The sequence below is a fragment of the Cheilinus undulatus genome, linkage group 20, assembly GCF_018320785.1.
Source record: "Cheilinus undulatus linkage group 20, ASM1832078v1, whole genome shotgun sequence".
Classification (NCBI taxonomy): domain Eukaryota; kingdom Metazoa; phylum Chordata; class Actinopteri; order Labriformes; family Labridae; genus Cheilinus; species Cheilinus undulatus.
The window spans coordinates 28117141-28144259 of NC_054884.1; the positions used below are offsets into that span (position 1 = coordinate 28117141).

At 38.9% G+C, this 27119-nt stretch overlaps 1 protein-coding gene across 1 annotated transcript in view; it reads right to left on the reverse strand.

Annotated features, from left to right (window-relative positions):
• Positions 1–3190: 3190 nt before the first annotated feature.
• LOC121528237 (vinculin) overlaps positions 3191–27119 on the reverse strand; it is a 46065-nt gene continuing 22136 nt past the window's right edge. The window contains exons 3-21 of the mRNA XM_041815564.1: positions 26440–26590; positions 23111–23219; positions 19124–19246; positions 18848–19008; positions 12871–12961; positions 12607–12754; positions 11975–12128; positions 11705–11880; positions 10859–11049; positions 8983–9182; positions 6794–6922; positions 6513–6662; positions 6246–6354; positions 5856–6158; positions 5638–5762; positions 5349–5534; positions 5058–5261; positions 4846–4950; positions 3191–4744 (exon numbers count right to left, since the gene is read on the reverse strand). Coding sequence (XP_041671498.1) covers positions 4598–4744; positions 4846–4950; positions 5058–5261; positions 5349–5534; positions 5638–5762; positions 5856–6158; positions 6246–6354; positions 6513–6662; positions 6794–6922; positions 8983–9182; positions 10859–11049; positions 11705–11880; positions 11975–12128; positions 12607–12754; positions 12871–12961; positions 18848–19008; positions 19124–19246; positions 23111–23219; positions 26440–26590 — 2962 coding nt within the window. The 3' untranslated portion in view covers positions 3191–4597. The remainder of the gene's footprint in view (positions 4745–4845; positions 4951–5057; positions 5262–5348; positions 5535–5637; positions 5763–5855; positions 6159–6245; positions 6355–6512; positions 6663–6793; positions 6923–8982; positions 9183–10858; positions 11050–11704; positions 11881–11974; positions 12129–12606; positions 12755–12870; positions 12962–18847; positions 19009–19123; positions 19247–23110; positions 23220–26439; positions 26591–27119) is intronic.

Sequence of the window (27119 nt, forward strand, 5' to 3'; positions counted from 1 at the left end):
ATAATTCGGACGTGAGCATGCAAACCCTGAAAGAAAATTAATGGTTATCTTTCAATGAAGGATCAGTGTTAGCACGTTATTCCCGCGTAATAGAACCAATGTGCATTTGACACACTTAAACAAGAGAAAGAGATACATTATCTCGCGTTATCTCGGTGCAGTCACTTTCATCAGTCTCACCCATAATGATGGTTCTTTACATTCTTTCAGGGCACGAGTGCAGTGTTTTTTGTTTTGTTTTATTTTGTTTTTTCGTGCGAATTCAATTTGACAGATTTTGTCCTATTATTGTTATACTTAATGATTAATGGACATGTCACATTAGAGTACAAATATACAACTGAGATATATGTATGACTGTTGAAAAAAACCTAATAAACTCTGGATCCTCATGGTTCCAGAAAGCTTTGATTTGCAGCTTGAAGTTCCTGTGTTGAAGTTTTCAAGAGGAAAAGAAATAGATATTATGATATTAATATTATTATGATGCTAAACATGGGACTTTGTCTAAAATGTAAATAAAAACAGACCACAATGATTTGCAAATCTCATAAACCTGTATTTTATTTACTGTAGAACAAAAACAGCTGATCATATGTAAAAATTGAGACATTTTACCTTTTCATGAACAATATTAGCTAATTTTTGAAATTGATGGCAGCAACACATCTCAAAAAGTAGGGACAGGGCAAAGCAGTGGAAAGTAAGTACTATTAATGAAAAACAGCTGGAAGAGCATTTTGCAACTAATAAGGTTTATTGGCAACAGGTGAGCAACATGACTGGGTATAAAAGGAACATTTTACAGTGGCAAAGCCTCTCAGAAGTAACGGTGGGCAGAGGTTCACCAATCTGTGAAAAACTGCATCTAAAAATCTTGGAAAAAAATTCAGAAAAATGTTCCTTAATGAAAATTTTCTTTGGACATCCCACAATCTACAGAAAATAAGAGCAAAATCTGGAGAAAACTGTGCAAAAGACAAGGCAGAAGGTCAATACTGGATGCCTGTGATCTTTGGGTCCTCAGGGGCCACTGCAATAAAAACAGGCATGATTTTCTGTACTAGAAATCACTGCATGGACTCAGGAACACTCCCTGAAATCACTGTCAACACAGTTCACCTCTCCATCCACAAATGCAAGTTAAAGCAAAGAAGAAGCCATTTGTGAACATGATCCAGAGGCATAGCTGTCTTCTCCGGGCCCAAGCTCGTTTGAAATGGACTGAGGCGAAACAGAAAACTGTTCTGTGGTCAGATGAATCAAAATTTTAAATTTCTTTTAAGAAACCAGAGATGTTGCAGTCAGCAGAATAAAGAGGAGAGGGACCATTTGGCTTGTTATCAAAGCACAGTTCAAAAGCCTGCATCTCTGATGGTATGGGGTTGCATAAGTGCCTATGGCGTGGGCAGCTTAAACATCTGGAAAGGCAATCTCAATGCAGAAAAGTATATAGAGGTTTTAGAGCAACATATGCTCCCATCCAGACATCTCCTTCAGGAAAGCCCTTGCATACTTCCGCAAGACAGTGCTAAACCACAGATCACATCAGTCACAACAGCATGGCTTCACAGTAGAAGCGCTTGGATGCTGAGCTGGCCTCCAGTTGCCAGGAGTTTATTTAAAGCTCCTTTTTCTTAAATACTGTTTTTAGGATTTCTTTTCTCTTTTTTGTCTTGTTTTTTTCAATGATTGCCCTTGTTGTAACTTCACAAAAAAATGTTGATTTGATGCCAATACTAGCCAGCTGATAATGCATTTATTGAACAATCTCCAAATTACTCGGCGTCCAGTTACCTACAACTCATAAAATGACCCTAAGCGAATCTAGGGGCATACAAACCTGTGACGATTTGTTACCCTGTATTATCTGAGTCTTCCTGCAAACATAATTTGAAGCTGCAATGTACAATCTGCATTGGGGACTGTTTTTTATGGGAAGACCTACCTCACAGTGACAGTGTGAGAACAATGGGTTAGAAGGCATCAAAGTAGAATATTCTCAACTCAGGACCCCCTAGTGAGTTAATTCAAGCATTGCTAATGCTACATCAGGGGTATTAGAAATAATTGTATGTGAAATTAGGGTCAATTTGTTTCTTTTGTGTCCAGAAAAAAGTAGCTAAGTCTAATGAACAAAAATCAGTGGAGCTAAGTGCTTATATTATGTTCAGCTGGCATGGAAAGTATGGGACTTTACCTGCAGGCTGATCCAGGAAGTGTAGCTGAGGTCATACATTGTAAATTCAGTAGAATATACAGTGCCTATAAATAGTATTCACCCCAGTGGATGTTTTACCCTTTTATTTATTTTATAAATCAATCATGGTCAATCAATTTTTGGCCATCAGGCAAGACAATATGTTTGGCGGACACCAAACACTGCACATCACCACAAACACACCATCCCCACTGTGAAGAATGGTGGTGGCAGTATCATGTTGTGGGGATGTTTCTTGGCAGCCAGCCCTAGAAGGCTTGAAAAGGTAGAGGGTAAAATGAAAGCAGCAAAGTCTAGGAAAATCCTGGAGGACAATCTTATTCAGTCTGCAAAAGAACTACGGCTTTGGATAAGATTTCTTTTCCAGCAAGACCATGACCCAAAGCGTACAGCAAAAGCTACACAGAAATGGTTTAAAGACAACAAGGTGAATGTTCTGGAGGGGCCAAGTCAGAGCCCAGACCTCAATCCAACAGAGTATTTGTGGCTGGACTTGAAAAGGCCTGCCCTGTGCAACCTGACACAGCAGTCACTTATTTTGCCTTAATTATTTTTTTGACATTGTTTTGTAGAAATCTATTTTCACTTTAACATTAAAGAGGGTTTTATTTTGGTAAAAAAAGGCCACATTATATTGACCATGATTAATTTATAAAATCAATAAAGGCTAAAAACATCCAAGAGGGTGAACACTATTCATAGGCACAGTATCATTCTGTTTAGATTAAATACTAGCGGTTTGTAAACAAACAGTATTCATAGAGATTATCAGGAGGTTTTGGCACATTCACCATTCACAGAATGCCAGACACATAAGAACAAACTGATAAAAAATTACAATTGGAGGAATTATTACAATTTTCTTCATGTTTTTGCAGCAAAGGAAAACAAGAATTTTAATCTTTTGACAATACAGACATGAAAAAGCATGCCAAAAAACTAAAATTATAAAGCTTACACACCTCCAAGTGCTATAAAATGCTTTATTACAAAATTGTGAACAATGCCTCAGAAAAAATGTAGTTCAGGCCTGTTTAAACCCAACTATGTTGCATAATTTTGATATCTTTTTTAAACAAACGTTCTCAGGGTTTGCATAGATCATAATTCCACTTAAAGTCATGAAGTGATGTAGCTTTCAAGAAGAATCATGTACAACAAGTGTTTTGAACAAATCATCACCATCACACCTTGTACAAATGATACAAAACATCTATAAATGAAAAATGTATCAATTGCAAATAAAGTTTCTTTCACAAAGGCACATCAGTTGGTATTAAAAAGACACATTCACACCAACAGTCTTCAGACATTTCAAAATATGGACTACAATTCCCACAAAAAGTGGCCAGTTATGTTTAGTGTATCGAGACAAAAATCTATTAGCATAAAATGAGGATATAACCTTATGCAGATGACACTGTGCTCTATCTAAAAATTGGTCATTCCCTTCACTACCTTAGAGAAGTGTGCTAGTTATATATCACAAGAAATGATTGTGCACAATGAGACAACATGAAAAACAGCAGTCAGGAAGAGCCTCTCCAAAGACAACTTAGCTTTGTTAGCTTGCTGTAGAAATTTTGGCTATAAGGCTTCATACTTCAGAGCAAGCATTTGTAATCTCAAAGCAAAATATAGGTAAACTGATGCTAGATGTTTTAGTTCCTATTCTAACTTAAAAAGCTAGCCCTTACAATTCAAAAGTATTGCTGACCAAAACAAGACAACTATACTTTCAAAGATCATGGCACAATGTCTTTGGCAGAACTCTTAAGAAAATAAACATTGCTACAATTGCATTACATTATGAAAATTATTGAACAGTGTTTCTCTTTCACTTGTAATAATAGTGTAAACAGGCATAATACCACTGGATATAATTTGCATGTGCTGAGCGTCGGTCTATACTGTACTTGTAACAAATCCTCAAGGTCATGTGCTTATTTAAGCAAAGGTGAATGAATGATAATTGTAGAATCGACAGTACAAAGATATAAAATGATCCCTACATTTGTGTGTAGAAGAGGCCCAAATTAATTTATATGAAATCAAACCTCTAATCAAAACATATATATATTCCTGGGATTTGCCAAAATAAGCGTTAAAACAAATCTTTACACACTTTAGAAAAAAACAACTTCCCAGTAAGAATCTAACCCATCACTCGCACTGATAGTCCCATCCTTTACATTCTACCAGAACAGCAACTGTTACAGACAGGATGTGGGACTAATGGAGAAGCTTTGCCCGTACAGTATTACAATGAAGGGCGCTGATATTATAGCTCTGATAAAATAATATTTCTGTCCTTTCAATGTCCTCCTGGACGGCTGGTTGTAACCAGCATAAAGCAGAGCAGCAGTAGCCCTTTGTTTACTGGTACCAAGGGGTCTTTCTGACCCAGTGGAGGGTGAAACCTGCATCTGTTCGGATCTTGATGGAAGCTGCCTCAGCCTCCCTGACCGTCTCCTTCACAGACTGCATCAGGTTCTGGGCATTGTGGACCAGCATTTCAGTAGCCTGTTAAAAAAAAAAGAAAAAAAAAAAAAGCGATGAGAACGATTGGAATAGTCATGTTAAGCGATAGGAGAATTGGTTATCATGCTGTTTGTTCTGCTTACCTGCTCTGATTCCTCTTCACTGATGTTAGTACGACCCAACATGGTGGCCTTGACTGTGGACAGGATTTTGAGCTGAGTGCTGATGGTGGGAATACGCTCACATACCTGAAAGAAGGTCATAAAGTAAAAAAAAAAAAAAAAATGATACCAGGACATTGAGGAATAGTTGTTCCAGTCTTTCAAAAACTTCTGATAGAGATAAAAGGACTGACCTGGAGCAGGTTGGTCCTGATTCGCTTGTCAGTGCACTGCTTGGCCACCTCCTTAGCCAGTCGTGTGACCTCATCAGAAGCTTTAGCAATATCCTTGGCGCACTGGATGAGGGCACGCTTATTTCCACTGCCTCCACGCACCAGACGGGACATCTCAGCCATGAGCAAGGCCATTCTTTTGGCAGCTCCAATGATGTCATTTCCCTAAGAAGTATAAGAAAGTCACAGTTAATAAAAGAAACATACGATTTCAGTTATTGTTTTTCAGTGTGTTTGAAAGTTTTGACTTACTTTGCTGGACCATTTGCGAGCTTCATCGTGAAGCTGCCTGGCAGCTACCATCATGGGCTCGTTGACCATATCACCAGCCTTCTGCTCAGGGAACTCCTCATCCTTCTCCTCTGGAGGAGGAGGCCTTGGAGGAGGAACTTCACCCTCAGGAAGAGGAGGTTTAGGTGGTGCTGCCTCATCATTAAGCTGAAAGAAAGCAAAGTTGACCTTTCAAATACATGTCCCCTTTTAGGACACTTTGGATGGTATGATTTGCAAATCTTGATTTTATATTTTTCAAAGGACTTACATTGAGCTGATCCAGTTCAGGAGGAGGTGGTGGGAAGTCTGGTTCCTGGGGCTGGAAGGCCTCTCTTACCTTTGCTACAGCACCAAGAATCTTATAACCTGAGTCCAGGAAGCCCTTCTGAAGACCTGGCAATTACAAAAAAAAAAAAAAAAAAAAAAGCATGTTAGCAGTATTTCGCATCTGTGCAGAACATTAACCTATTTGTGATAACAGCTTACTTGGATCCTGAATATTTCCAGCCACTGCCTTGGCATCCATCACCATGGGAGAAATCGTCTGACTCAGCTCATCAGATGCAGCCTTCACCATCTCCCTGAATTTAGGATCCTCAGAGTTCTCCACCTCTCGTTTTGCCACCAGCAAGATGCGGTTTGCTCTGCGGGCGATGCTTGTAGCACCAGCGACCAGCATCTGAGGCTGATGATTGGCCATGGCAACACGGCACTTATCCAGGTCCTTCTTGATAGCCTCCTCTGAGGCATCCAGCAGAGATTTAGTATCGATGGCCTCATCAACCAAACCTAAAAAGGCATTAAAATGTTAAAAAGATGAATGAAACTAGGAGGGATGAAACTGACATGCAACCAGGGAATTTAAGGCATCATCACCAGTCATTTTTTCCACATTGTCGATCCACTGGTTCTTCATGGTTTCAAAATGCTCATAAGCAGCTTGGTTACCAGGGTTTCTCAGTAGAATACGAGCAGCAGACACCACCTAGAAAAAAAACAATCTGTGCCATTAATTGTCAGTTCAATGACAACTGCTAAAGACTTGGCTCAAGAAACGAGAAACACTTAAGCTGTGTGCCTCGTGACGCAGAGTGGAGGGCACACGCGAATTGAAACAGATATAAACACTAAACCATGACATACTTGTGGTGTTAAGTCTCTCGTTGACTTGACTGCTGCCTGGATTCCTTCCACTGTGCTCTTGTTGGCAGTGCCCACAGCAGCAGCCTTCTCTGCTGTGGCGCCAAGCCTGTTGGCGTGGTTCTCAAAGTTGGCAGCCCTCTCCTCAAAGACCTGCGCATGATCAAATCATAAACAATTATCCAAAAGGCTTGTTAGAAATAATACTACACCCTGCCAATAAATATATAACACCACTGAAGGAGGATTGTTTCAGAGAGGAACAGTGCGACAGTAATGCTGACCTCATCTCTGTTGGGGGCGTCTAGAGGGGCGGTAGCAGCCACTGCCAGTAACTTGATGGGGGTGGTCGTGTCACTAAAGATGTCTGACACCTCCTGAGTCATCGCCTCCTGCATCTTTCCTTTGAGTTCCTGGGAGGACAAACAGATGTTACAACCTAACATGACGACTCACTGAGACCTAATGTGCAAATGTCAGGATGGGGTGTCTGAATAATCTGATATCTTAAATTAAAAACATGTTTCATATTGAGCTTAAACACCACCTGGTTAAATAAGTTGTACAAGATAACTTAAGGAAATTAGACCTGAGTTAGTAACAGAAGTCATTAATGTTTAGAGGTTTGATTAAGTCAAATAAACAGAATCTATACTTTAAACCAGTAGTTCTAAGCTGGTGAATTGGGACCCAATACTGGGTCAAAGAGCTGATTTTCACGGGTCGTGAAGGTGTGCCTGGAGAAAAACTGTGGCTTAAAATCCGATTATATATGGAAGGTCTAAGCAGACATGTATACATGATATGTAACTGTTTTTCCATGATATTTTGGATTTCTTATCAAGATCTAATCGAATTTAACTTGTTTTCTGAGTCAATTTCTCAAAATCTCAAGAATACAACCAAAAATTATGCCTTATCACCAAGAACAGGATAAGAGACAAGTATTTATGCATGTCACTTTTGGGTTTTCTATAATGACATCCTTGTCCTGTCTCTGTTTAGTTCCATATATGTTACAAACTCCAATATTCTCTGTTAAATAAACTGAAGTTGTTGAAAATTGTCAGTAATTTGGGTCATGATTGCTCATTCAAGACGTGGCAGTATGTCCTGAGGCTAAACCAGTTGAGAACCACTGCTTTAAACGTAACTGTACTTGTATGATGGCTGTTGTTGGGATTCAGAGCTTTAATTCAGTTTAGACAACATAAGCTCATATTTTCCTTCAACTGGAGCATTTCTGTTTTGGGTTAATTTGGTTCAGTACAGTTTGGCATCATTTGATACAGCAAACCCTGATCTTGCTAGCATGTCCTCATTCATTGTCCACCCAGTCTTGCTCTTTTTAGAGATCAAGATCATTTGGCTCAGCTTAGTAAGATGAGCACAGAGGGCTCCCAAACGGTCTTTATTTGGTCCCATTTTAGATTTTTGTGTCTGTTTTCTATCAACAAAAATGGAATAAAAAGGGAACTAGCCATCAAACAGGAGCTGGCTTCTGTCTTTCACATAAAAGAGAATGACTCATTCAGAAATGACACATCATTACAGCTCACAACTTGTCTTGAAATGAGTCATTTCAGTGTAACCAGTAACCCACAAGGTTTATTTGCAAAACAGTCTATCATCTGTCCTTCAAAAGGGGTTTTATGACAAAATGAGGGATATAAGCTTTTTAACTACAACAAAACAGCATGCTTTGTGCTTATCTGGTATTACAACTGTCACACAGGAAGTGAAGATTCTTTTGACCAATCAACGGACTGCAGGGTGCCTAGTTTCACTCCTCTGGGTTGGACAGGTACACTTGGTAGCCCAAAAGAAGGGTGCCAAAAAAGAAAGTGTGGATCAGTTAATTTGGTACCTTTTTCAGCTTTTGACAATGGAAACACATAATTGCATAGTGTACAGAGCCAAAGTGAACCAGTTCATTTAAGGGAACACAGCTTAAAAGTGATTTTTAGGACAAAATTATTCAAGTATTACAGAATTTGACAGTCACATCTGAATATATTTAACTTAACTGAAAACCATTGCAATTCCCGAATTACTAAATAAGTAATTGCTAATTATCTGAGACTTCCCACATTTACCAGATTATTGTTTAGTCAATTTTCACTTTAGTTCATAATTAAACGTTTTTTTGTGTTATTGTCCAAAAGACTTGAACTGGTTGGATACATTATGTTGTGTTTTGTTTGTGTTATAAAGTAAATGTTGTTTTATTATTGTGTATTTTTCCAAAGAGTTAAGGAAAAAAGATTTAGAACTTAGAAATCACTATGAACTCTGTGTTTGAAACTGTGTTAAACTGAATTATCATCAAATGTTTTATTTTGAAGAAGCTTTGCATGTCTTCTCCCACTGCTTGCCAGCAGAGGGGGTCATTTCTCTGACTCAGTGCCTGAATCCTGATCCATGACAAAGAAGCTACAGGTCTGAATGTAAATGAGTCTGAGAGCAGTCTTACTTTCAAAGCCTCTTGAAGCTGCTGAGCCACAGCACGAGCCTGAGGGGAGTCCCCTTCACCGCGGGCAGCCAGGTCAGCCAGCTGGGCCATGAGCTGCTCCACTTGCTCACATTTACCCAGCATCTCCTGCCTGTATGGGCCGGGCAGAGCGTTGGCCAGCCTGCGGCCCTCTGCCACCAGACCGCGGATGGCTGCCTGGCCTAAAAACACACGCAGACAAACAGACACGTGTAAGTATTCACACATGAAGAAGTTATTTTACCACCTCAAGGCTATTTATCAATCTGTTAGAACTCCAGGTAAAACAACACTAATACTTGGGTATATGAAATGACAAGTCATTCAATGCATCTATAGGTCTTCACTGCATAAGAGTATGAATGTTTCTTTTTGTAAATACTTAGATTTAATAAGCCATTATATTCTGTGTTCTTATTCATTGGTGGTTTGGCAACTTTTCAAAAATTAGACTTCTGATTCCCTATTGATGAGATTTTGTCCCAGATCCACCATCTAACAGAAGTTTATAAAACACAATGATGGTTTATAACCCATCATTGTGTTATTTATGGATGGCTCTCAAGTGAAAGTATAATGTTTAGGATTTCAAAAAGCCCCATGACAGATCCTGGGGTCCCCCTGAACCCACTAATGGTCTCACAAATGCCATAAAGTTATTCAAAGATCCCATCACAAATCATACTGTGATTACAGCTTTTTTCACAAGGTCACAAATGATTGTAATGCTTACTGTAAAGAGAAAAGTAACACGTCATCAGATATGGTCCTTTTCTTGTAAATTTAAATTAAATTCTAGACTAAAGATGTTCCTCTTTCAGACCTTGCTCATAATCACATAAATTCAAATTAGCAAAGTTGATGGATTGGCCAGATTACATGTCCATCATCAGGCAGATCCATCAAGCAAAGTGTCAACCTGAAATGTTTGTTCCTCTGTCAGAAATTTAACCAGACCAGTCAGCATCATTTGAGGGTTTGGTTTAGTTAACCTGCAAGCCTGTAAACAACAGCTGTAAGCTATAGAGGCAGTTTTATTAAAACTGCTGTTAAGGCTGTTACAGGAAAGGTTCTGCCCTTCCCAAACAACATGTATGGGCTGTTGCCCAGATGGTGTGAAATACATGCAGAGGAAGGATCCTCGAAAGGCTGTTTTGAAGGACACTAAATCATTGACATCATCAGAGGACCGCTCCACTGTTGAGGATCCTCGAGGACTAAGTCCTTGTAACAGAGAATTTTCAAGGTTGCACATACCAGGGAAAAATGGTTGGGAGATGCTGCCATAGAATATGATAATATATGATTATATTATACAATGACTACAATTATATTATTATATATTATATATCATGTGATTAACATGTAGATTTGATAGCATAACATGTAGATATGATATATATCCCAGTAGTACAGTATATCCCAGTAGATATTTAAAACTGTCTATCTGGTGTGTTAGGTTAGTGACAGCAAAGACTTTAACCTGGCCTCTTGCTGAAAATAACAGCAGACTAAATGCAGAGTAGTTCTGATATATCAATGATTTTATTGACTCTAGAATGGAAAGAATCCTATAGCCTCATCTGTATTAGTTCATGCTATGCCTCTGAGTTAGGCGTAGCAGCAGTCAGCCTACAGCTCTGTTGTAAACATGCAAGATGATGTCCAGGCTTTTAGAGAGACGAGCCAAAACCAAAAAAAAAACAGCATTGGGAGAGTGTTGTGGAATGTCGTGTACAGTGGAAAGTCACATGTACACAAAGTGTCTGGTCTGCAATTTTAACCACAGCAGTAGTGGAAGGAATGTGAACAAGTGTGAGGGAGAGATAAAAGACGGGAGAATGGGGGCCAGACTCACCCACACCGTTGTCATCCATGGTTGGATTGTCAATCCAGCGCTGCGCCTGCTCAATCTTTCCTTCCAAGTGAACAGCTGCCTTTGCAGGCCTGCTGTTGGCCACAGCTTTGTTAGTCTTGGACTGCAGGTTCTGCAGAGCGGTGGCGATTTGTTTAGCAAGAGCTCTGGCCTCAGGAGTGTCACCTTTACCCCTAATAGGAATTAAAAATAAGTATTAGGCATGAGGTGGTATTTTATCAATAAGATAAGACTGATATTATGCTTATAACTGGCAAGTTACTCTAAAAACAAATGACCCTGCTTATCATTTGAACAAAGACGATTTTATACAGCAAATATAGTCCAAATCTGGAAAAGCACACTTAAGAAATGTAGTAAATTGAATATGTTTAACAGTTTCCTGTGCAGAACAAGAATTCCCTGTCTAGACCATTTGTATGAGGTGGAAATAGAAGCGTTCCAGTTGGATTTCAGCATGAAATCTGCACTCCAACAGGAAGAACAGCCATATGTGCATGCTATGACAAGATTTTACAAGATAACAGTTAAAAGGAAGATGAAATACCTTCCTGTTATGAGGCAGAAAATTTTTTCTCTGCTAAACTTTCAAGTTGATTACCTTTATTCAACACTAATTTCTCAAAATTTCCTACAGGTATAAAATCAAACACTAACACTGTGAGGCAGCAGATGCAATTTTATGATGAAAGAGTTGAACTATAGCTTTAATAACTCAGAAGTCAACAAATAGAGTTAAGAAAGAAAGGTCAATCCCAGTCAGGCACAGCTTCACAGAAAAGATGGCTCAGCATGATGATGAAATCTTTCCAGCAGTCGGTAACTTACTGTCTTCTGAGATCAGACAGCTTGGCAGTCAATGCTGCAATCTCTCCAATAGAGCGCAAGATGTCTTCCCTTTCTTTGGGGTCCTCACACATGTCTGCAATCTTTTTGGCCTCCGCAAGCAGAGCCTTGATGTTCTCTTCTCCCTCTGGGCTGGCATTAGGGTCTGCCAGCCAGTTCTGCAAGGGCAGGGTAAATATAAAACACCATGAAGTACTTAGAATTAAAGGTTTGAAGACAAATTTTCTAAGGCAAACTGGCTTAATGACCCACCTGCGCAGCATCGATCCTTTTGGCGATGGCCTGCTTGGAATTAGTCATGGCCTCCAGCTTGCGTGCAGCATTTTCCACCTTTCCAGTTAGCACGTCCAGCCCTTGGGAGACCTGTTGTGCTTTCTGCATGGCTGCTGGGGAGGCACCCTGACCTCTGAGGTGGACATGGAAAACACATGGATACTATAAAGTGCAGCATCACATTAGTATGCCTTTAAAGACCACAAATGCACAGCTCTTTGTTTGCTGAAATGATCTAGTCCGGTCCTCCTGGTTTAAAGCAATATTCCCAAACTCAATGCGTCTATTTTCAGCCAGAGCTCAGAGGCATCTCTTAGTTTTCAGAGGAGGAACTCAACCAGGGGTTAAAGCAGATTATGGATTAATACCAGACAGCTGCTTTTAATCTAGCATGACTAAGGGTCTCTGATGACAACCAGATTTCATATCAGAGGGATATCACTTCCACTCTTACACACTATAATCCCCTGTAATATGCTTACTGCCTTGTACTCATTTCCCTTAAAGGATGCAAATAAACACCTCTATAAAGAGAGAAATAAACTTTGTAATTTGACTACAACATAGGGAAACCTCTTCTGAGGCTATTTAGTGAAAGAAAGGGAAAATACCTTGCCCTCATCTCAGACACCTGGTCAGTCATCTGGCCCAGGGTCTTTGCCGTTCCCAGGATATCTCTGCGTTCCTTTCCGGCACAAAGCTCACCAACTTTCCCAGCTTCATCGAGGATCTGCCGGATAGCCTGCTCACCTGCATCTCCTAAAGCACAAAAACAAAGCCAAACATATCAATAATGTCACCACACACAGCTCAATAATCAGCGTCATGAGCAGCAGATTGAGTAGTACAGAGGAGTGAACATGGGTGTTTTTTACCTGGTTGAGCATTTGGATCCCTCAGCCAGTTCTTAGCCTGAGCCATCTTTGAGTCGATAAGTCCCAAAGCCCTCTTCATGGCCTCTGTGTCCTTTGGGGTTGAAAGACGGAATAAATTAATAACTTAAAGGGAATTGATACAGTTAAAGAAAACTCAAAGAAGAGTTGAACGATGGCCTTAGTCACTGCATGAACACATGCACTCTATGAATCACAACATGATTCTTTAAAGCCCTGTCAAAAAAGCATTTTCTGTATGAGGGAGCTAAGCATGTTTCTGTATGATTATATTCAGCCTTACACATGTGTACCGGTTTGTTTTTATTGACTCAGAATGATATATCTGTATTGCTGTTCATGCTATATGCTATGCTAATATACAGACATTAAATATATGAAAAGCATAGCACTCTGGTGTCTCTTACAATCCTCCCATCATTCTGATAACTTTACAGATTTGTTAATATGAGTTGTGCCTGAAAAAGAAGTCCTTTGAGTATCTTTGCATAGGCAGATTGTTGCAAAATACATGCAAAATCTTTGTTGTTTTTCATTATAGCAAAAAATTGCCAACATATTGTCCTTTGTTATGTTGACAGTATTTGGTAAATTATGACTCACTATTGGTCTCAAAATTCCTACATCAGTATATCTTAATTAAAAACCCAAATTCCAAACAAGTTGTGAAGCTGCATAAAATCTGAATAAAAACAGATAAAGTGATATGAAAATCCTTTTCAACCTAAATTTGATAAAATCCAACAAAAGATCAGATATTTAATGTTAAAAATGATTAACTTCATTGTTTTTTGCGGAAAAATACACACATATTCTGTATTTGACACCTGCAACATGTTCTAAAAATGTTGGGACAAAAACACGTTTGCCACTGTGAAGTCACCTTTTCTTGTAACAACACTGTAGGTGTCTGGAGTCTGAAGACACAAACTATTTAAGACCTGAAAGAGGAATTTGCTTAACTCTGTGTTGTTTCCTGTTGTATTCTACACTGAAACATACATTTTTTTAAGATATGTTTTCAGGCTTTTTTAAGCCTTTATTCAGAGAGAAGGACTGCATGAGAATGGGGAGAGACATGCAGAAAAGGAGCCATGGACTGACTTGAACCTCGGCCGCCCATGACATGGGGTATGTTTGACCTAACCACTAGGCCATCTGCACCCCAATACATAAGTTTTCAAAGGGACACGGGTCTGGGCTGTGTGTAGTCCAGTCTTGTACCTGCACACACCATCACAGATGCTGACTTCTGAACTTTGCTTCAACAGCAATCTGGTTGATCCTCTCCCTCTTTTTCTTAGAAAACTCAACAGCCATTATTTCCAAAAAAAAATTTAAATGTGGACTTGTGAGACCCCAGCACACTTTTCCTCTTTGAGTCAGTCCATCTCAGATGAGCTCAGGCCCAGAGAAGTCAGCAGTACTTCTGGATGTTGTTGATGTATGGCTTTGGCTTTTTACGACAAAGTCTTAACTTACATTCGTAGATGAAGCCACATACTGTGTTAACAAACAAGGATTTTCTGAAGTGTTCCTGAGCCCACGTGGGGATAACTATCACAGAATGACACCTGTTTTCAAAGCAGTATCACCTGAGGGACTGAAGGTTATGGAGATCCAATACAAGTTTTCAGCCTTGTCACTTAATGTGTAGATTTCTCCAGATTCTCAGAATCTTTTGATGATATCGTGGACCATAAATGGTGAAAATCTCCTTGCAAGGGCATACTGAGGAACATTGTTCATAAACTGTTGGACTAGTTGTCCACACAGTCTTTCACAAAATGAGGAACCTTGCATCATTGTTGACTATAAATGACAGAGCCAGTCCTTTCTTGCCCATGTCTCAACTTTGCAGGAGCATGTTACAGGCATCAAATTCAGAATGTGTGTATATTTCACAGTAAAGTATATCAGTTTAAACACAAATATCTTGTCTCTGTGCTGTATTTAATTCAATATAAGTTGAAAATATCTGTACATCAATTAGATCTGTTTTCATTCACATTTCAAATGATGTCCCTTCTCTTTCAGAATTGGGGTTTGTGTATGAGGATATTTAAGACTCAGTTGGTGTGTAGTGTTCCTTATTCACAGTTTTCCTAAGCAAGTAACATTGTAAAAAATGCTTCAGATGCAAGTAAAACTGGCAATATTTAGATTAAACCACAACGGTTTCAGCTGTTTTAGAAAAAGAAACACAGCAAAGTCATGTGCATTATAACTCCATAGCACATGCTCCTTCAGTCATTTTTAAACCATCAAAAAAGAGCATGTCATGTTATATTAGTCACACAATTCTCCATTGCATCTCAGTCAGAGGGGATGAAATACAACAATCTGACTTGACAATGAGTCCACTCATTGTCGACGTCTGTCAAACAAAGCAGGTTCCTAAAGGGCATGGAGCAAATCAGGCGACTAGAGTGGATGAATGAGCAGTTATCAGTTATCCCAAAAAAATACAGAAACTACTCTCCATAATGCAGCTTGAATCTTCTGTGCAGAGTTAAGCATATGCTTCATTGCAAATCATACTGATTAAACAAACCACCACTGTTTATCTTGGAAATATTCACCACACAAATTGTCTGAGCCCTGACCGTAATCCTTTAGTCACTGCTATAGAGAACAAAAAGTGTGTTTGTCTGAGTAACTGGGAGTTAGAAGCAGAGCTGAAAAAGGGAGGGGGGCAAAAAAAAGGAAGTGAAAAGGTGTGAAGTGATGTTAGCAGAGCTGTGTGGGTGTGTTAGTTTACTGTTCAAACTTGTGCAGCTGCTACTCTGCCAGAAAGCACTTGTTTATGTGTATGAAAAGCTAGAGGAGTTAAGCGAGACATGGATAGATGGAGGATCTTTGCACTTATGCCAAAAGCAAACACACATTCACTGTAGACTATAAAACCCACAGGAAAAAAACAGACAAGGTGTGGCTCATGGCATTATCAAAAGGGGTGAGAGGACACATTTAATGTATTAAGTTTTCATAAATGTAATCAAACTAGACTTTATCTGTCATATTAAGTGAAAATCAAGCATTCATACATATTATTATTATCAGTTTCCTATGTGCTCTCCTCCTCTAAAGCGTGCAAATAAGGAAAACAGAGTTGTCATTATTGAAATCCAGATCAATACAACCTTGGTTAGGTCAATCAATCAGCCAGGTCAGGGACACACAAGGTTTAAATGACACAGGAGGAGGACACATAGATGTGGTTGATACATGTTATGCATGTAATGAAGCAAGTAAATCCAACAAATGAAAAAACAGCATAGATTGACATTTCAGCATACAGTGCCTAAAAAAAAAAAAATTCACCCCTTTGATGTTTTACCCTTTTATTGATTTTATAAATCAATCGTGGTCACTTTAATCATGCTTTTTTGACAAAATAAAATTTAAAAAACTCTTAAATATCAACTTGAAAACAGATTTCTACACAGTAATGTCAGTCAAATAATAAGTAAGGCAAAATATGTGACTGCATAAATATTCACCCCCTTTAAAAATCACTGACCTAAGTTAACAGCCAGTTGGTGTGTGTACTCTCACAAATAGGGAAATGAGGGTCATCTGAGTGCAATGAACGTGTCAAGTAATTGTAGTATAAAGACACTTGTGTCTGGAAGGTCCAGTCACTGGCTAATCAGTATTCCTGGCTACCATTACACCATGAAGACAAAGAACACTCCAAGCAACTCAGTGAAAAGGTTATTGAAAAGTTTCAGTCAGGGGATGGATACAAAAAAAAAATCCAAGGCACTGAACATCCCTCAGAGTTCAGTTAAATCCATCATCAAGAAATGGAAGGAACATGGAACATGAGTAAATCTGCCTAGATCAGGCCGTCTTCAACTGAGTGAACTTGCAAGAAGGAGACTAGTAAGAGAGGCCACCAAGACACCTATGGCTTCTCTGAAAAGCCGTGTTTCCATCAGGGTCCAGTTTGATTGAATACGGTTCGGTATGGTTTGGCACGCTAAACCCCCAAATAGTTTGTGTTTCCACAGACACCTGTGCCCTCACTTGGTGGGCACGCTGTAAAGGCATGCATGTGAAGTCACATGCAGCACGAGTATGCTGGTCCAGCCGCAGAGTTGTAGAAAGGATGAGTGACAGAAATCCGCAGGGAATAAGCATTTAATAGCTTTATTTCAGCTGAAACTGCCAGCTGCCTTTTTGAAAAATAACTACATCTTAATCATGTTAACCGTTGTCAGTACAGATCCCCAGCATTAATATGTGAATATATCTAGTCTAGAACAGTTTATATGACAAAATATTAAAGTGTACAGCTGTGAGAATTCGCCATATTAAAGACAAAGTAAAAGTTTAGCTGGTGTTAAAATCAAACTAAATTAAGTCAGAAATCCTGGGTGCACTGATGTCATTTTAAAATAGGCTGCAGCCCAAAGTTTTATAAGCAAGTTCAACAACCACAGAGCGATCTTTTCAGAACTGACCTGAAGTAAGAAGTAGATGAATAACTAGCTACAGTGCAGAGAATAAACTGATCTGCAGCTTCGTATTCACCAAACTTGAGCATTTATTTAGTTTAAAATCCATCGCGGCTAGATCAGGCTGGTGTGGGCCTTCAGGCTCTGCTTTGTGTACTTAAAATCAGGTCCAGATAAAAGTCAGGAAACTTGATTTGTGGCCAGATATCAATATCCACAGACTGAAACGGTGTGGATCTCTGTCGAGTCCAACTATCCCAGATTTAAGCAGATATCAGTCTGTTTTTCTCCCATTTTTACCCGCTCCTCATAGAGCAGACTTCCGTATTTTGCAGCTCAGAGACGAGCAGCTGTGTTGCGTTTTATGGGAGAGTGGCAAAGAGAAAGTCACTGTTGAATAAAACTTATACTGAATCTTAACTACAGTTTGCCAAAAGGCATGTGGGAGACTCCATGGTTAAGTGGAAGAAAGTTCTTTGGTCTGATGAGACCAAAACACCAAACACTGCACATCACCACAAACACACCATCCCCACTGTGAAGCACAGTGGTGGCAGCATCATGCTGTGGGGACGCTTCTCAGCAGCCAGCCCTGGAAGGCTTGTAAAGGTAGAGGGTAAAATATAGGAAAAGGCTTGATTGATTTAGTCTGCTAGAGAAGTACAGCTTGGTAAAAGAGTTATTTTCCAGCAAGATAATGGCCAGAGACATATATCAAAACCTACACAGAAATAGTTTAAAGACTAATGGCCATGACTGATTTATAAAATCAATAAAAGGGTAAAACATCCAAGGGTGTGCATACTTTTCATAGGCACTGCAACTATCTGCTTAGTTTATCCAATCAACACCATTCCATCAGCATTTCAAACACATTAAAACTGCTTATTTTTTTTCATCTGTTCTTCTAATGATGGTCAACAGTTCAACCAAACAGTATAGATAAGCACACATCGGCACCACAAAGCAGACAGCACACACAACCTTCAGACATGCTGCCGCACAGCCGAGGTGCGAGAGAGGTAAGGCTTACCTTCTACAGGGGGTGAAGGGGGAAAGAAACAGTGAAAAGAAAGGACATAAATATAAACATTTAACTGGACATACCAACAGAAAAAAAGTGTCAACAGAGACAAAAGTGGCAAAGGAAAGAGCCATTTCAAGAGTGTCAAGAGGACAGGAGAGAAGAAGAACATGCAGTGCATAATAGAAAAAAATTAACAGCAGAGAAAATAGCTAGACAGTGATAGGAAAAGTGAAAGCATTCCTTGTTCGATTACTGAGATAGTACAGCAAAAATTATGTCATCCAGATTAACTCAAAAGTAAGTTACATTTTTACACCTTTTGCAGTTTGTTCATACTGCAACATCCTCAAAAAGGCATCACAGAAGTATGTGAGAGCACAGTAAATTTTGCTTACATACATCTGAGTTTGACTTCTATTAATAAAGATTCACAAAAACATTTAAAAACCATGTTAATCACTGTGTTTACCTTGTTGGCCCAGGCATCCTCGTCCCATGACGTGAGCTGCAGCACTCTGATGATCTCGTTTATCTCAGCACTCATCTTCTCAAAAGTGAAGTTGCGGTTCTTTAAGGCCTCCTCTACGCCCTGACTGCCAGAGGTCTTGGTTGTCACAAAGATTTTGATACCTGGAATAGAAACCAAGAGTCACTAAAACAATTTAACCTTGTAAACTACAACACTGGCTTTCAATAAACTGTGAAAACAAACCTAAAAAGGAAAGTGCAGATAGTGTATGCTTACCTGAGATGAGAATAGGCAGAAGCTCTTTGACTGTGTTCATGGAGTTGACCAACATCACACGGTGCTCCTGGTGGGTCAGCTCCTGCTGTCTCTCATCGATCATCTTCGCCATCTTTGTCATCCCTGGACACAGAACACACAGAAATGGTATAGAAAACTAAGTTCAGTGAGCCATATGACCTATTTTTTCAATCACTGCATGCTTAGACTGTTGTTTTCTGTACAAGACATCTACTTGAACACATCTATTTGATGGCTAATGTTAAATTTTAGACGCATTGAGTGAAGAAAACAGCCATAAGTGGTGACATAGTCCGTAAAAGAAGTCTAACAGCATCTCTTTAATACAAACTATCTAAGAACAGTAAAAATACAATAATCATAGCTTGCAGATCATCTTGGACTTTCTCAACGCTTCAGATCAGTGGGTCCTGGCTTTTTTATGGAGCCCCCTACACAAACCTAAGAAAAGCAGAGCACCCCAAGGACCCTCATAAGCCATCAGTTTTAAGTGTTTTAATTGATAATTCAAGGCAGACTGATTTAATTTAATAAATGTTAATGTAATTTTGACAACTTCAGTATAGAGACAAGCCTTGTGCCCCCCCATGAGATCTTTGGCACACCCTCAAAAGGGTCCCCAGGTTGGGAACAAATGTTTTAGATAAGTACTGCACTGGCTCAAATACAGGATGGTTGAAACTCACATGAACATCGTGGGGATATCAAATATTCAGAGTCTAGACTTTAAATGCCAATTTAAGATTATGGCAAAAGCGGAGACGCTTATCCATACAGCAGATGCCCCGTAAATGACTGAAGACGGCTGTCATTTACAGCTGTAGTGCCAGATGGAGACACCAGAGGGAGACACGGTGATCATCCTTAACAAAGTGGCTCAAAAGTAGGGGAAGTTAACCTACAACTTAAAAGGGAACCATGCATGAACAGACAAGTTCATTTTGTTGGATAGATATCTGTTTCTCTCAAATGTACAGTGCTTAACAAATGTATTAGACCAGCACCCAAAGTAAGGTTTATGCCACAGCTGCCCTATATTAACAGCATTGGTAATTACCGAAATCATTTATTATGTTTCTGCAGTGGTTAATACACCAATATGTATAAGCTCTTTAACCCAAATTATATTTTAATGCTAAAATATAATTATTACTGTTATCCATGAATTTTCAAATTTACTGATTTACAAAAAAACTGAAAAAATGAAAAGCACATTATTATTTCTTGATTAATATGTCAAATTATAGTTATTTACTTGCAGTCCTGAACAGAAAAATTAATTTTAGTGGTTGAATGTTATGCTTGATTCATTTCTGACTTCTCAGAAATTCCTCATTCCTGTTCAAAATGGTAAAACGCCGAGAGCTCACTGAAAATGAAAGAGTCCGCATTAAAGCACTTCATCAAAATATTTATGTTGTCTCGTTTTCATGACAGGTGGTCTAATAAATTTGTTAAGCACTGTATATTGAACTAAAAAACTCACTACATATCTGCATTTTGAGTAAATTTGAGCTTTTAAACTCACCAGGAGACTGCCATGTTTTGGTCCGCACTGGTAATGTGACCCCACAGTTCTGCAGCGCCTCGCCGTTCCAATGCAGTAACCCCTGTTTCAGACGGTTTTTCTATTTGCAAGTGTTGCTGCCATAACAGCTTTCATGCCAGACACAAGTCTGCTGCATGTTGATTTTGTCTCCCTGCTGTCAAAGCTGTCATTTCTCCTAACTTTTACCTCAATAAAACTCCCTACAAGTGACTGGATTCAGTGTATAGTGGAAACATGCCAGGAGCTTTTCAAAATAAAAGCATTATGTACATACCAAGGGAGCTTCTCCAAAGAAATGCTAAAGTGGACTTTTACTTCGAAAAGCGTAAACCGGAAGTGCTTTCGTATTGTGTTTACCTTCACCTGAACCGTGTGGAAACAGAAAGCTTCATAAAGAGTAGATGTTTGGGGAACAACTTTATTAAACAGACGCATTTTAGCTCATAGCGTTTATCTGGTTCATCAAGAAACAGATTTCAAACACATTCTGCGGGTGTGGACATAAATATTTGCTACAAGAAGGTAAATATGGCTCTGTATTTATCATTTTCCTGTCTAGATGGACAGATAACTGCTCATGGTGCAAATAAAAAATAGAAGTGGGGATGGTGTGTTTGTAGTGATGTGCAGTGTTTGGTGTCTGCCAAACATAGGGTTTTGTCTGATGGCCAAAAAATGCACCATTTTGGTCTTGTCTGACCAAAGCACTTTCTTCCACTTAACCATGGTGTCTCCCACATGCCTTTTGGCAAGTTGTAGTCAAGATTCAATATAAGTTTTAAAATTCTCCATGTGTGAGATGTGCAGCCTCTCTGAGATGCACCCCTAACATTGGCTGCCCGTCTGAAACAGCGGTTACTGCATAGGAATGGCGAGGAGTGCTATGACGTCTGTGACGTCACGACGCTAGCACGGACCAAAACATGCCGGCGTCCTGGCGCGTTTATAAACTCAAATTCACTCAAAATGCAGATATCTAGTGAGTTTTTTAGTGCAATATACATACAAGAGATACAAAAACCAATCCAACATGATGAACTCGTCTGATCATGCAGGGTTCCTTTTAAGTGGTGTTACGATATCAATTTTAAGTTAATATACAAATGCATTCATACAGCAATTTATCCCTATAAATTTGGCCTAAGATGGATAGTGAACTATCTGCACTCACTCTCTATCATGCTGTCTCATGCTCTGCAGCCAAAATGTGGCAAAAGTCAACATATGGAGGCCCTAAGTGGAAATACAGTGAGTTCATACATGCATTTTTTTTTTAGGTTTTTTTTTTTGATGACAAGTAAATTACAGGATTTTCTTCAAGATATCTCCTTTTCTTTGGATATTAAAAATGGATTTCCCCAGATAGCGAGGAAATTCCTTGAGAAGTTACAAAATTTCCATGCTGTCTTAGGAAAATGGAGAAAAATCTGATGTATGCATGCATATCCTTCTTTGCTTTTTAAACATGTTTCGTTCAACTCTATGTTCACTCATGTTTTGCTCCATTTGAGGTCCAAAGTGCAACATTTTTTAATTTAAAAATTCAAGTGGTTGGAATTTTTTTTAAATATGAGTAAGGAGGTGGTAGTGGGTCCTGATGCCTGACCAGTTGAGAACCACTGTTTTAGGGATTTAAATTTTAGGTCTGAAATACAAATTTACATATCAGTTTTGATATCTGTCTGTGCTAAAGTGAATTTGTAAATATCAGTTATCAACAAAAATCTAATTAGATGTATCCCTAGCTAAACTGTAATGTAAAAATCAGCACTGGCCCTGATTTTTACAATCAGTGCAGCTCTAATGTTTATAAGACTAGTCACTACAGAAGCCCTGAGAGGGCATGCATGCACACATTTTATTTATTAATTTTTCCTGTGAAACCTCTTGTTGTTTTGGTCACTTTACAGGGATTCTTGGAAATTAACACAAAATCAACTTTGTTATTCCATAGTCATGATATAAATAAGTTGAGACCTTAAGACAACAATCCAGAAAACTGAGTAAAATTAAATCCACTTAGGGCTTTCATAGATCATAGTCTTTTGACAAAAAATTTCCCAGGCAGTAAAAATATGTCACAACCCACTGACAACCTCTCCATGACCCACTTTTGGATCCTGACCCTCCAGCTGAGAACTGCTTATCGAGTAGATCCTTTAATTGTGGATCAGAAAGATTATTGATTTCATTTTTAACAATGTAAGCAGTACGGTTCTTTATAGTTATTGCTTTTACACTGATTTATGTATAATGGAGTATTTAACCTTTAAATAAAAACATAGCAACAGCTGTAATTAACTGTTTATGAGTGCTATCAGAGGAAAAAAATAATATTCATTGCAGGAAAACCATGACAGATCATGTCAGGTCTACAAAATGACAGAATCTTGTCCCTTGTGTGTCTGCAGACTGACCTGGTCCCAGGTTCTTGGTGTACGTAATCAGGTCCTCCATTGACTCCACCACTTCTGCCACTGTCAGGTACTCGAGGATGCCTTTGCACACTCTGATTATTTTGCGTACCTGTAACAATGATCAGAGACTAATCAACAAAATCATTAAATCAAACACAGTGTTGTGTTCCTACAGACGAGTGATTATGCAAACACAGCCCCCTCCCTCCTCCTGTTCACATTCTCTCTAATTACACCCCGATAATGCTGTCTAATGACATTCCAGCCTCTTTGTCCCGCTTCACCCCAGCTTTATACAGACTGCTGGACGCACAGCTCCTCTATACAGAGCTGTCCCTGAGCAGCATTTGAAAACATGATGCCACCGCTGACTGATGACTCCTGCTGAGTCCTGCTGACTGCTGCAGACAGCACGGGGACGCCTGATGTCTGCTCCAAGAGAGCTGATCGGCAACTTTTTTTATTTTCCTCTCCATCCTTTCAGTGGGAAAAGAAAGATGGGCCTGCCTGATAGATGATCCTCCTGCCTGGTTTAAGATTTAGGATGTGTCTGAGTTAGAAATATGGACAGTTCCAAAGACTTATGTGGCATATTTATCTGCCTCTCTGTCCTCTCTATAAGCATTACAGTGCCCAGGGGGAAAGCAGGAACAGATACTGTCCTTACACCAGCAGAAGTCTGTGACTGCAGCTCTCTGCCATGCTCAAGTACCCATTAAAAATACACTTACACCCATCCTGCAGAGCTTCTACTTAATGAAAATCAATGTTACAAGCCTGGAAACAGTTCTAAGCTATTACAGTCATGTTCTGCCTATTCCTCAACCTTTGCTGCCAATTGGTATCTAGTTAAGGTAAGATCTTTTCACAGAGGGACAAAACTCTAGAGAATCTCCTCAAATTTTTGGAGTGAGCTGCATATGTTAACATGCAAACAGATGAAATTTCACACTGTCTTTGCCTCAACTTTTACAGCCAGTTACCTGGAAATAAGCCAGAGAGAGCCACTGAGTGAGGGCAGCAGAAAATACTCAAATGTGAAGGGGAGGTTGATGATTTTTATATCATAAGGCTGTTGTGCATCAAGCTTGGTCTTAGTGCTTCCAATGAAGCTTCCCCATTCTCTTTTCTGCATGCCAGTATGTTCTTTATCTCTCTTCATTTACACTGTGAAAATGTATAACAACACAGGGCATGAATATAAAGGTACAAACTCTATTTATAAAAGTAGGAGTTTGTTGCTTGATCTGCTGTTTTGGTTTTGTTGTAAACATTAGCAACCATCTCATCCATAGAGACGCTGCTGCGTGTGTCTCTGTCTGCTTTAAAACACTTCATACTGAGACTGACAAAGAAAGACACAGACTTGGAAAGGACAATAGGGAGTGCTTGAAGTTCCTGCATTGTCTGATCGTTTATATCGTTTCTGCCAAGACTAGCTTGGTAGTGCAGCGCGCAGCACTCCACACTCTCCATTTAAGGCTTTTGCTTGCGGATGACCCCTCCCTCTGCTATTAACATTGACCAATAATAATCCATCTAGATCAGGGAGGGGCAACTTTGGTTACCACATTCATTTCATTGCCATGCCAAAGGGACAAAATGTCAAAGATTGTTGGATATTCTCAATTTAAACCCTGTGATTCTACAAACAAATCAATGAAAGGAAGAATAAGTTGCTTTTATCATTACCAATAAAGGCACAAATTGCCCAAAAATGAATCAAGTGCAAGTGCATTTAGTGATGCATATAGAAACATTTTACAGAAACACTAGAAACAAAAAACTGTACTAAAAAGAAAAACTAAAAGGAAACAACTAAATCAGAAACACAAATCAAAGACAGAGAAAAAAATGAAAAATAAATTAATAAAGAAAAGCAAGAAAAAAATAAATGGAATAAAATAGATGAAAATAAAAAACAAAATAATAATGAAAGATAAAATAATGAAGTTAATAAATTAGTTTACTTTTTTAAACAAATAATAACACATATGAAAATTAAATCAATTCAAAATAAAATAAAACAAAATAAATATAAAATAAAATAAAAACAGAATAAAACTGATAAATAAAAATAAATTGAAAACAAGTATCAAATTGCTTTAATCAAATCTTAAAACTAAATTAAAGAATTGATCATATACAAGTAGTGAAAGACTATAAGAGAAATGTTTCTTTTTTTATGTTTTCATGGCAGATTATTTCCTTTTTTTTCTTAAAGTTTGTAATTTCTTGGTATTTGAAATTGACATGAGGGGCAGCATTGAGTAAGGTGGAGGGCTGCATGTGGACCCCAGACCACCAGTTGCCCATCCCCTGATCCAGATCATCAAAAAGAGGGCTTTCTCTAAAACACAATCAAAATAATCAGCACCATAAATTCTTTTTTTTTTCACTATAAGAGCAGTATGCTGTAGAGCCTTCACGTAAATTGTAAATCAATTACATTAAAGACGGCGCGTGAATAAAAGCCATCCTGGTACCATAGGCTTCAATAATTCAGACAAATGTTTTTAAAAGACACCAGTTGGGCATTAGTTAAAAAAAACTAAGAAGTAATGTCTTCCTTAGATAAAGACTCAAAAATTAATGCACCGGTGCTGCGTCAGAGACACTCAAGTAAATAAAAAAAAGACACACATGAGCAGAGAAGAGACATTACTCTGCAGCAGGGAAATAAATAAAAGACGTTCATCCTCTGCTGAAATAAAACAAGTATAAGACTACGTGTTGTCCAAGGTATTTTGTGCCTTTCACTTGAACTGGTGGGGGTGGAATGGAATGCAGCGGTATCGAAATGCTGCACCGAAAACTTTGTTTTGATTCTGTTTGGTAGCATCAGACATATCGGCCCCAGCACCTCCTTGGTATCCGGAGTATCATCGCTTACAATAGCAACCAGCTTATCACAAAGTCTGCTTCCTTCCTTACTACTGTTTCAAAGTAGCCAGGCACAGAAGCAGTGATGTCATACTGACATATTTTCAGCCATCTGAAATATCATCTGGCCTGTTAAGTGGGGGAAAGGAAAAAAATCAGTGCACATGTAAGTACACACCAGTTTGCTCCAATGGTTTATTAATGTGCTGGGAGAGCTCTAAAGCTCAGGAGGCAGAGAAATCAATTTTTCCTCTATCAGGTGTTTTAATTAAACCATCATCTCATTCACATGTTTGATGTTGAAGGCTGAGAGATTTAAGGAAACATTACATAAATAGTTGATGCTACACCTGATCGAGTGTACTTTCTATAAAAAACAGCAAGAAAACCTCTGCTGGGAAGATATATTTACAGAGAAAAAGGAGCATTATTGTAAGAATGAATACCTCAGCCTCATCAAAAGTCAGGAGCAGGTCAGAGGTCCCAGAGAGGATGCCCCGAGAGCCATCGATGAGGTAATCTCGAGCAGGAACAGAGTAAGGATCAGCTTTCAGCATAGATGCAGCCTGCACCAGCTTTGTGCACGCATTCTCCACCCTGAGAAAAGAAGCAAAGATAAATTTAAAAACCACTAGTAATGAAAGAAAAACTCAAAACAAGTCATGCTGTTGATATGAAGCCCTTCAGAAGCCAGATGGACATTACACATGGAAATAGCAGAGAGCCTGCAGCAAAAACAGATGGAAGCCTGGGGATACAGCTAGCCATAACATTGAGTAGCTGCCGTCTAAGCATGGCTTGGTTTCATTTCCTCATCTTCTGTATGTCATTCATTCAGTTTCAAGAGAACAGTAGAGTCAAAGTGGATGGTGCATAAATAAATGTGGATGTTTTTTGTCAACCTTCACAAGAGGGTTGAATGGGGAAGTAGGTAGTCCACTCTGCACCTACAGTAATATCTCTCGTCATCATGCATTTGATATATGAAATAAGAGATTTTAACCTTTGAAACTGATTAGAACTGACTGAAATCTGCAGTCTTAAATATTATACAAGTACAGTCGTTATGTGCAACCGGGTTACTCATCTTTAACACTTCAGCCAGCTGTTTCCTTCCTGTATGACA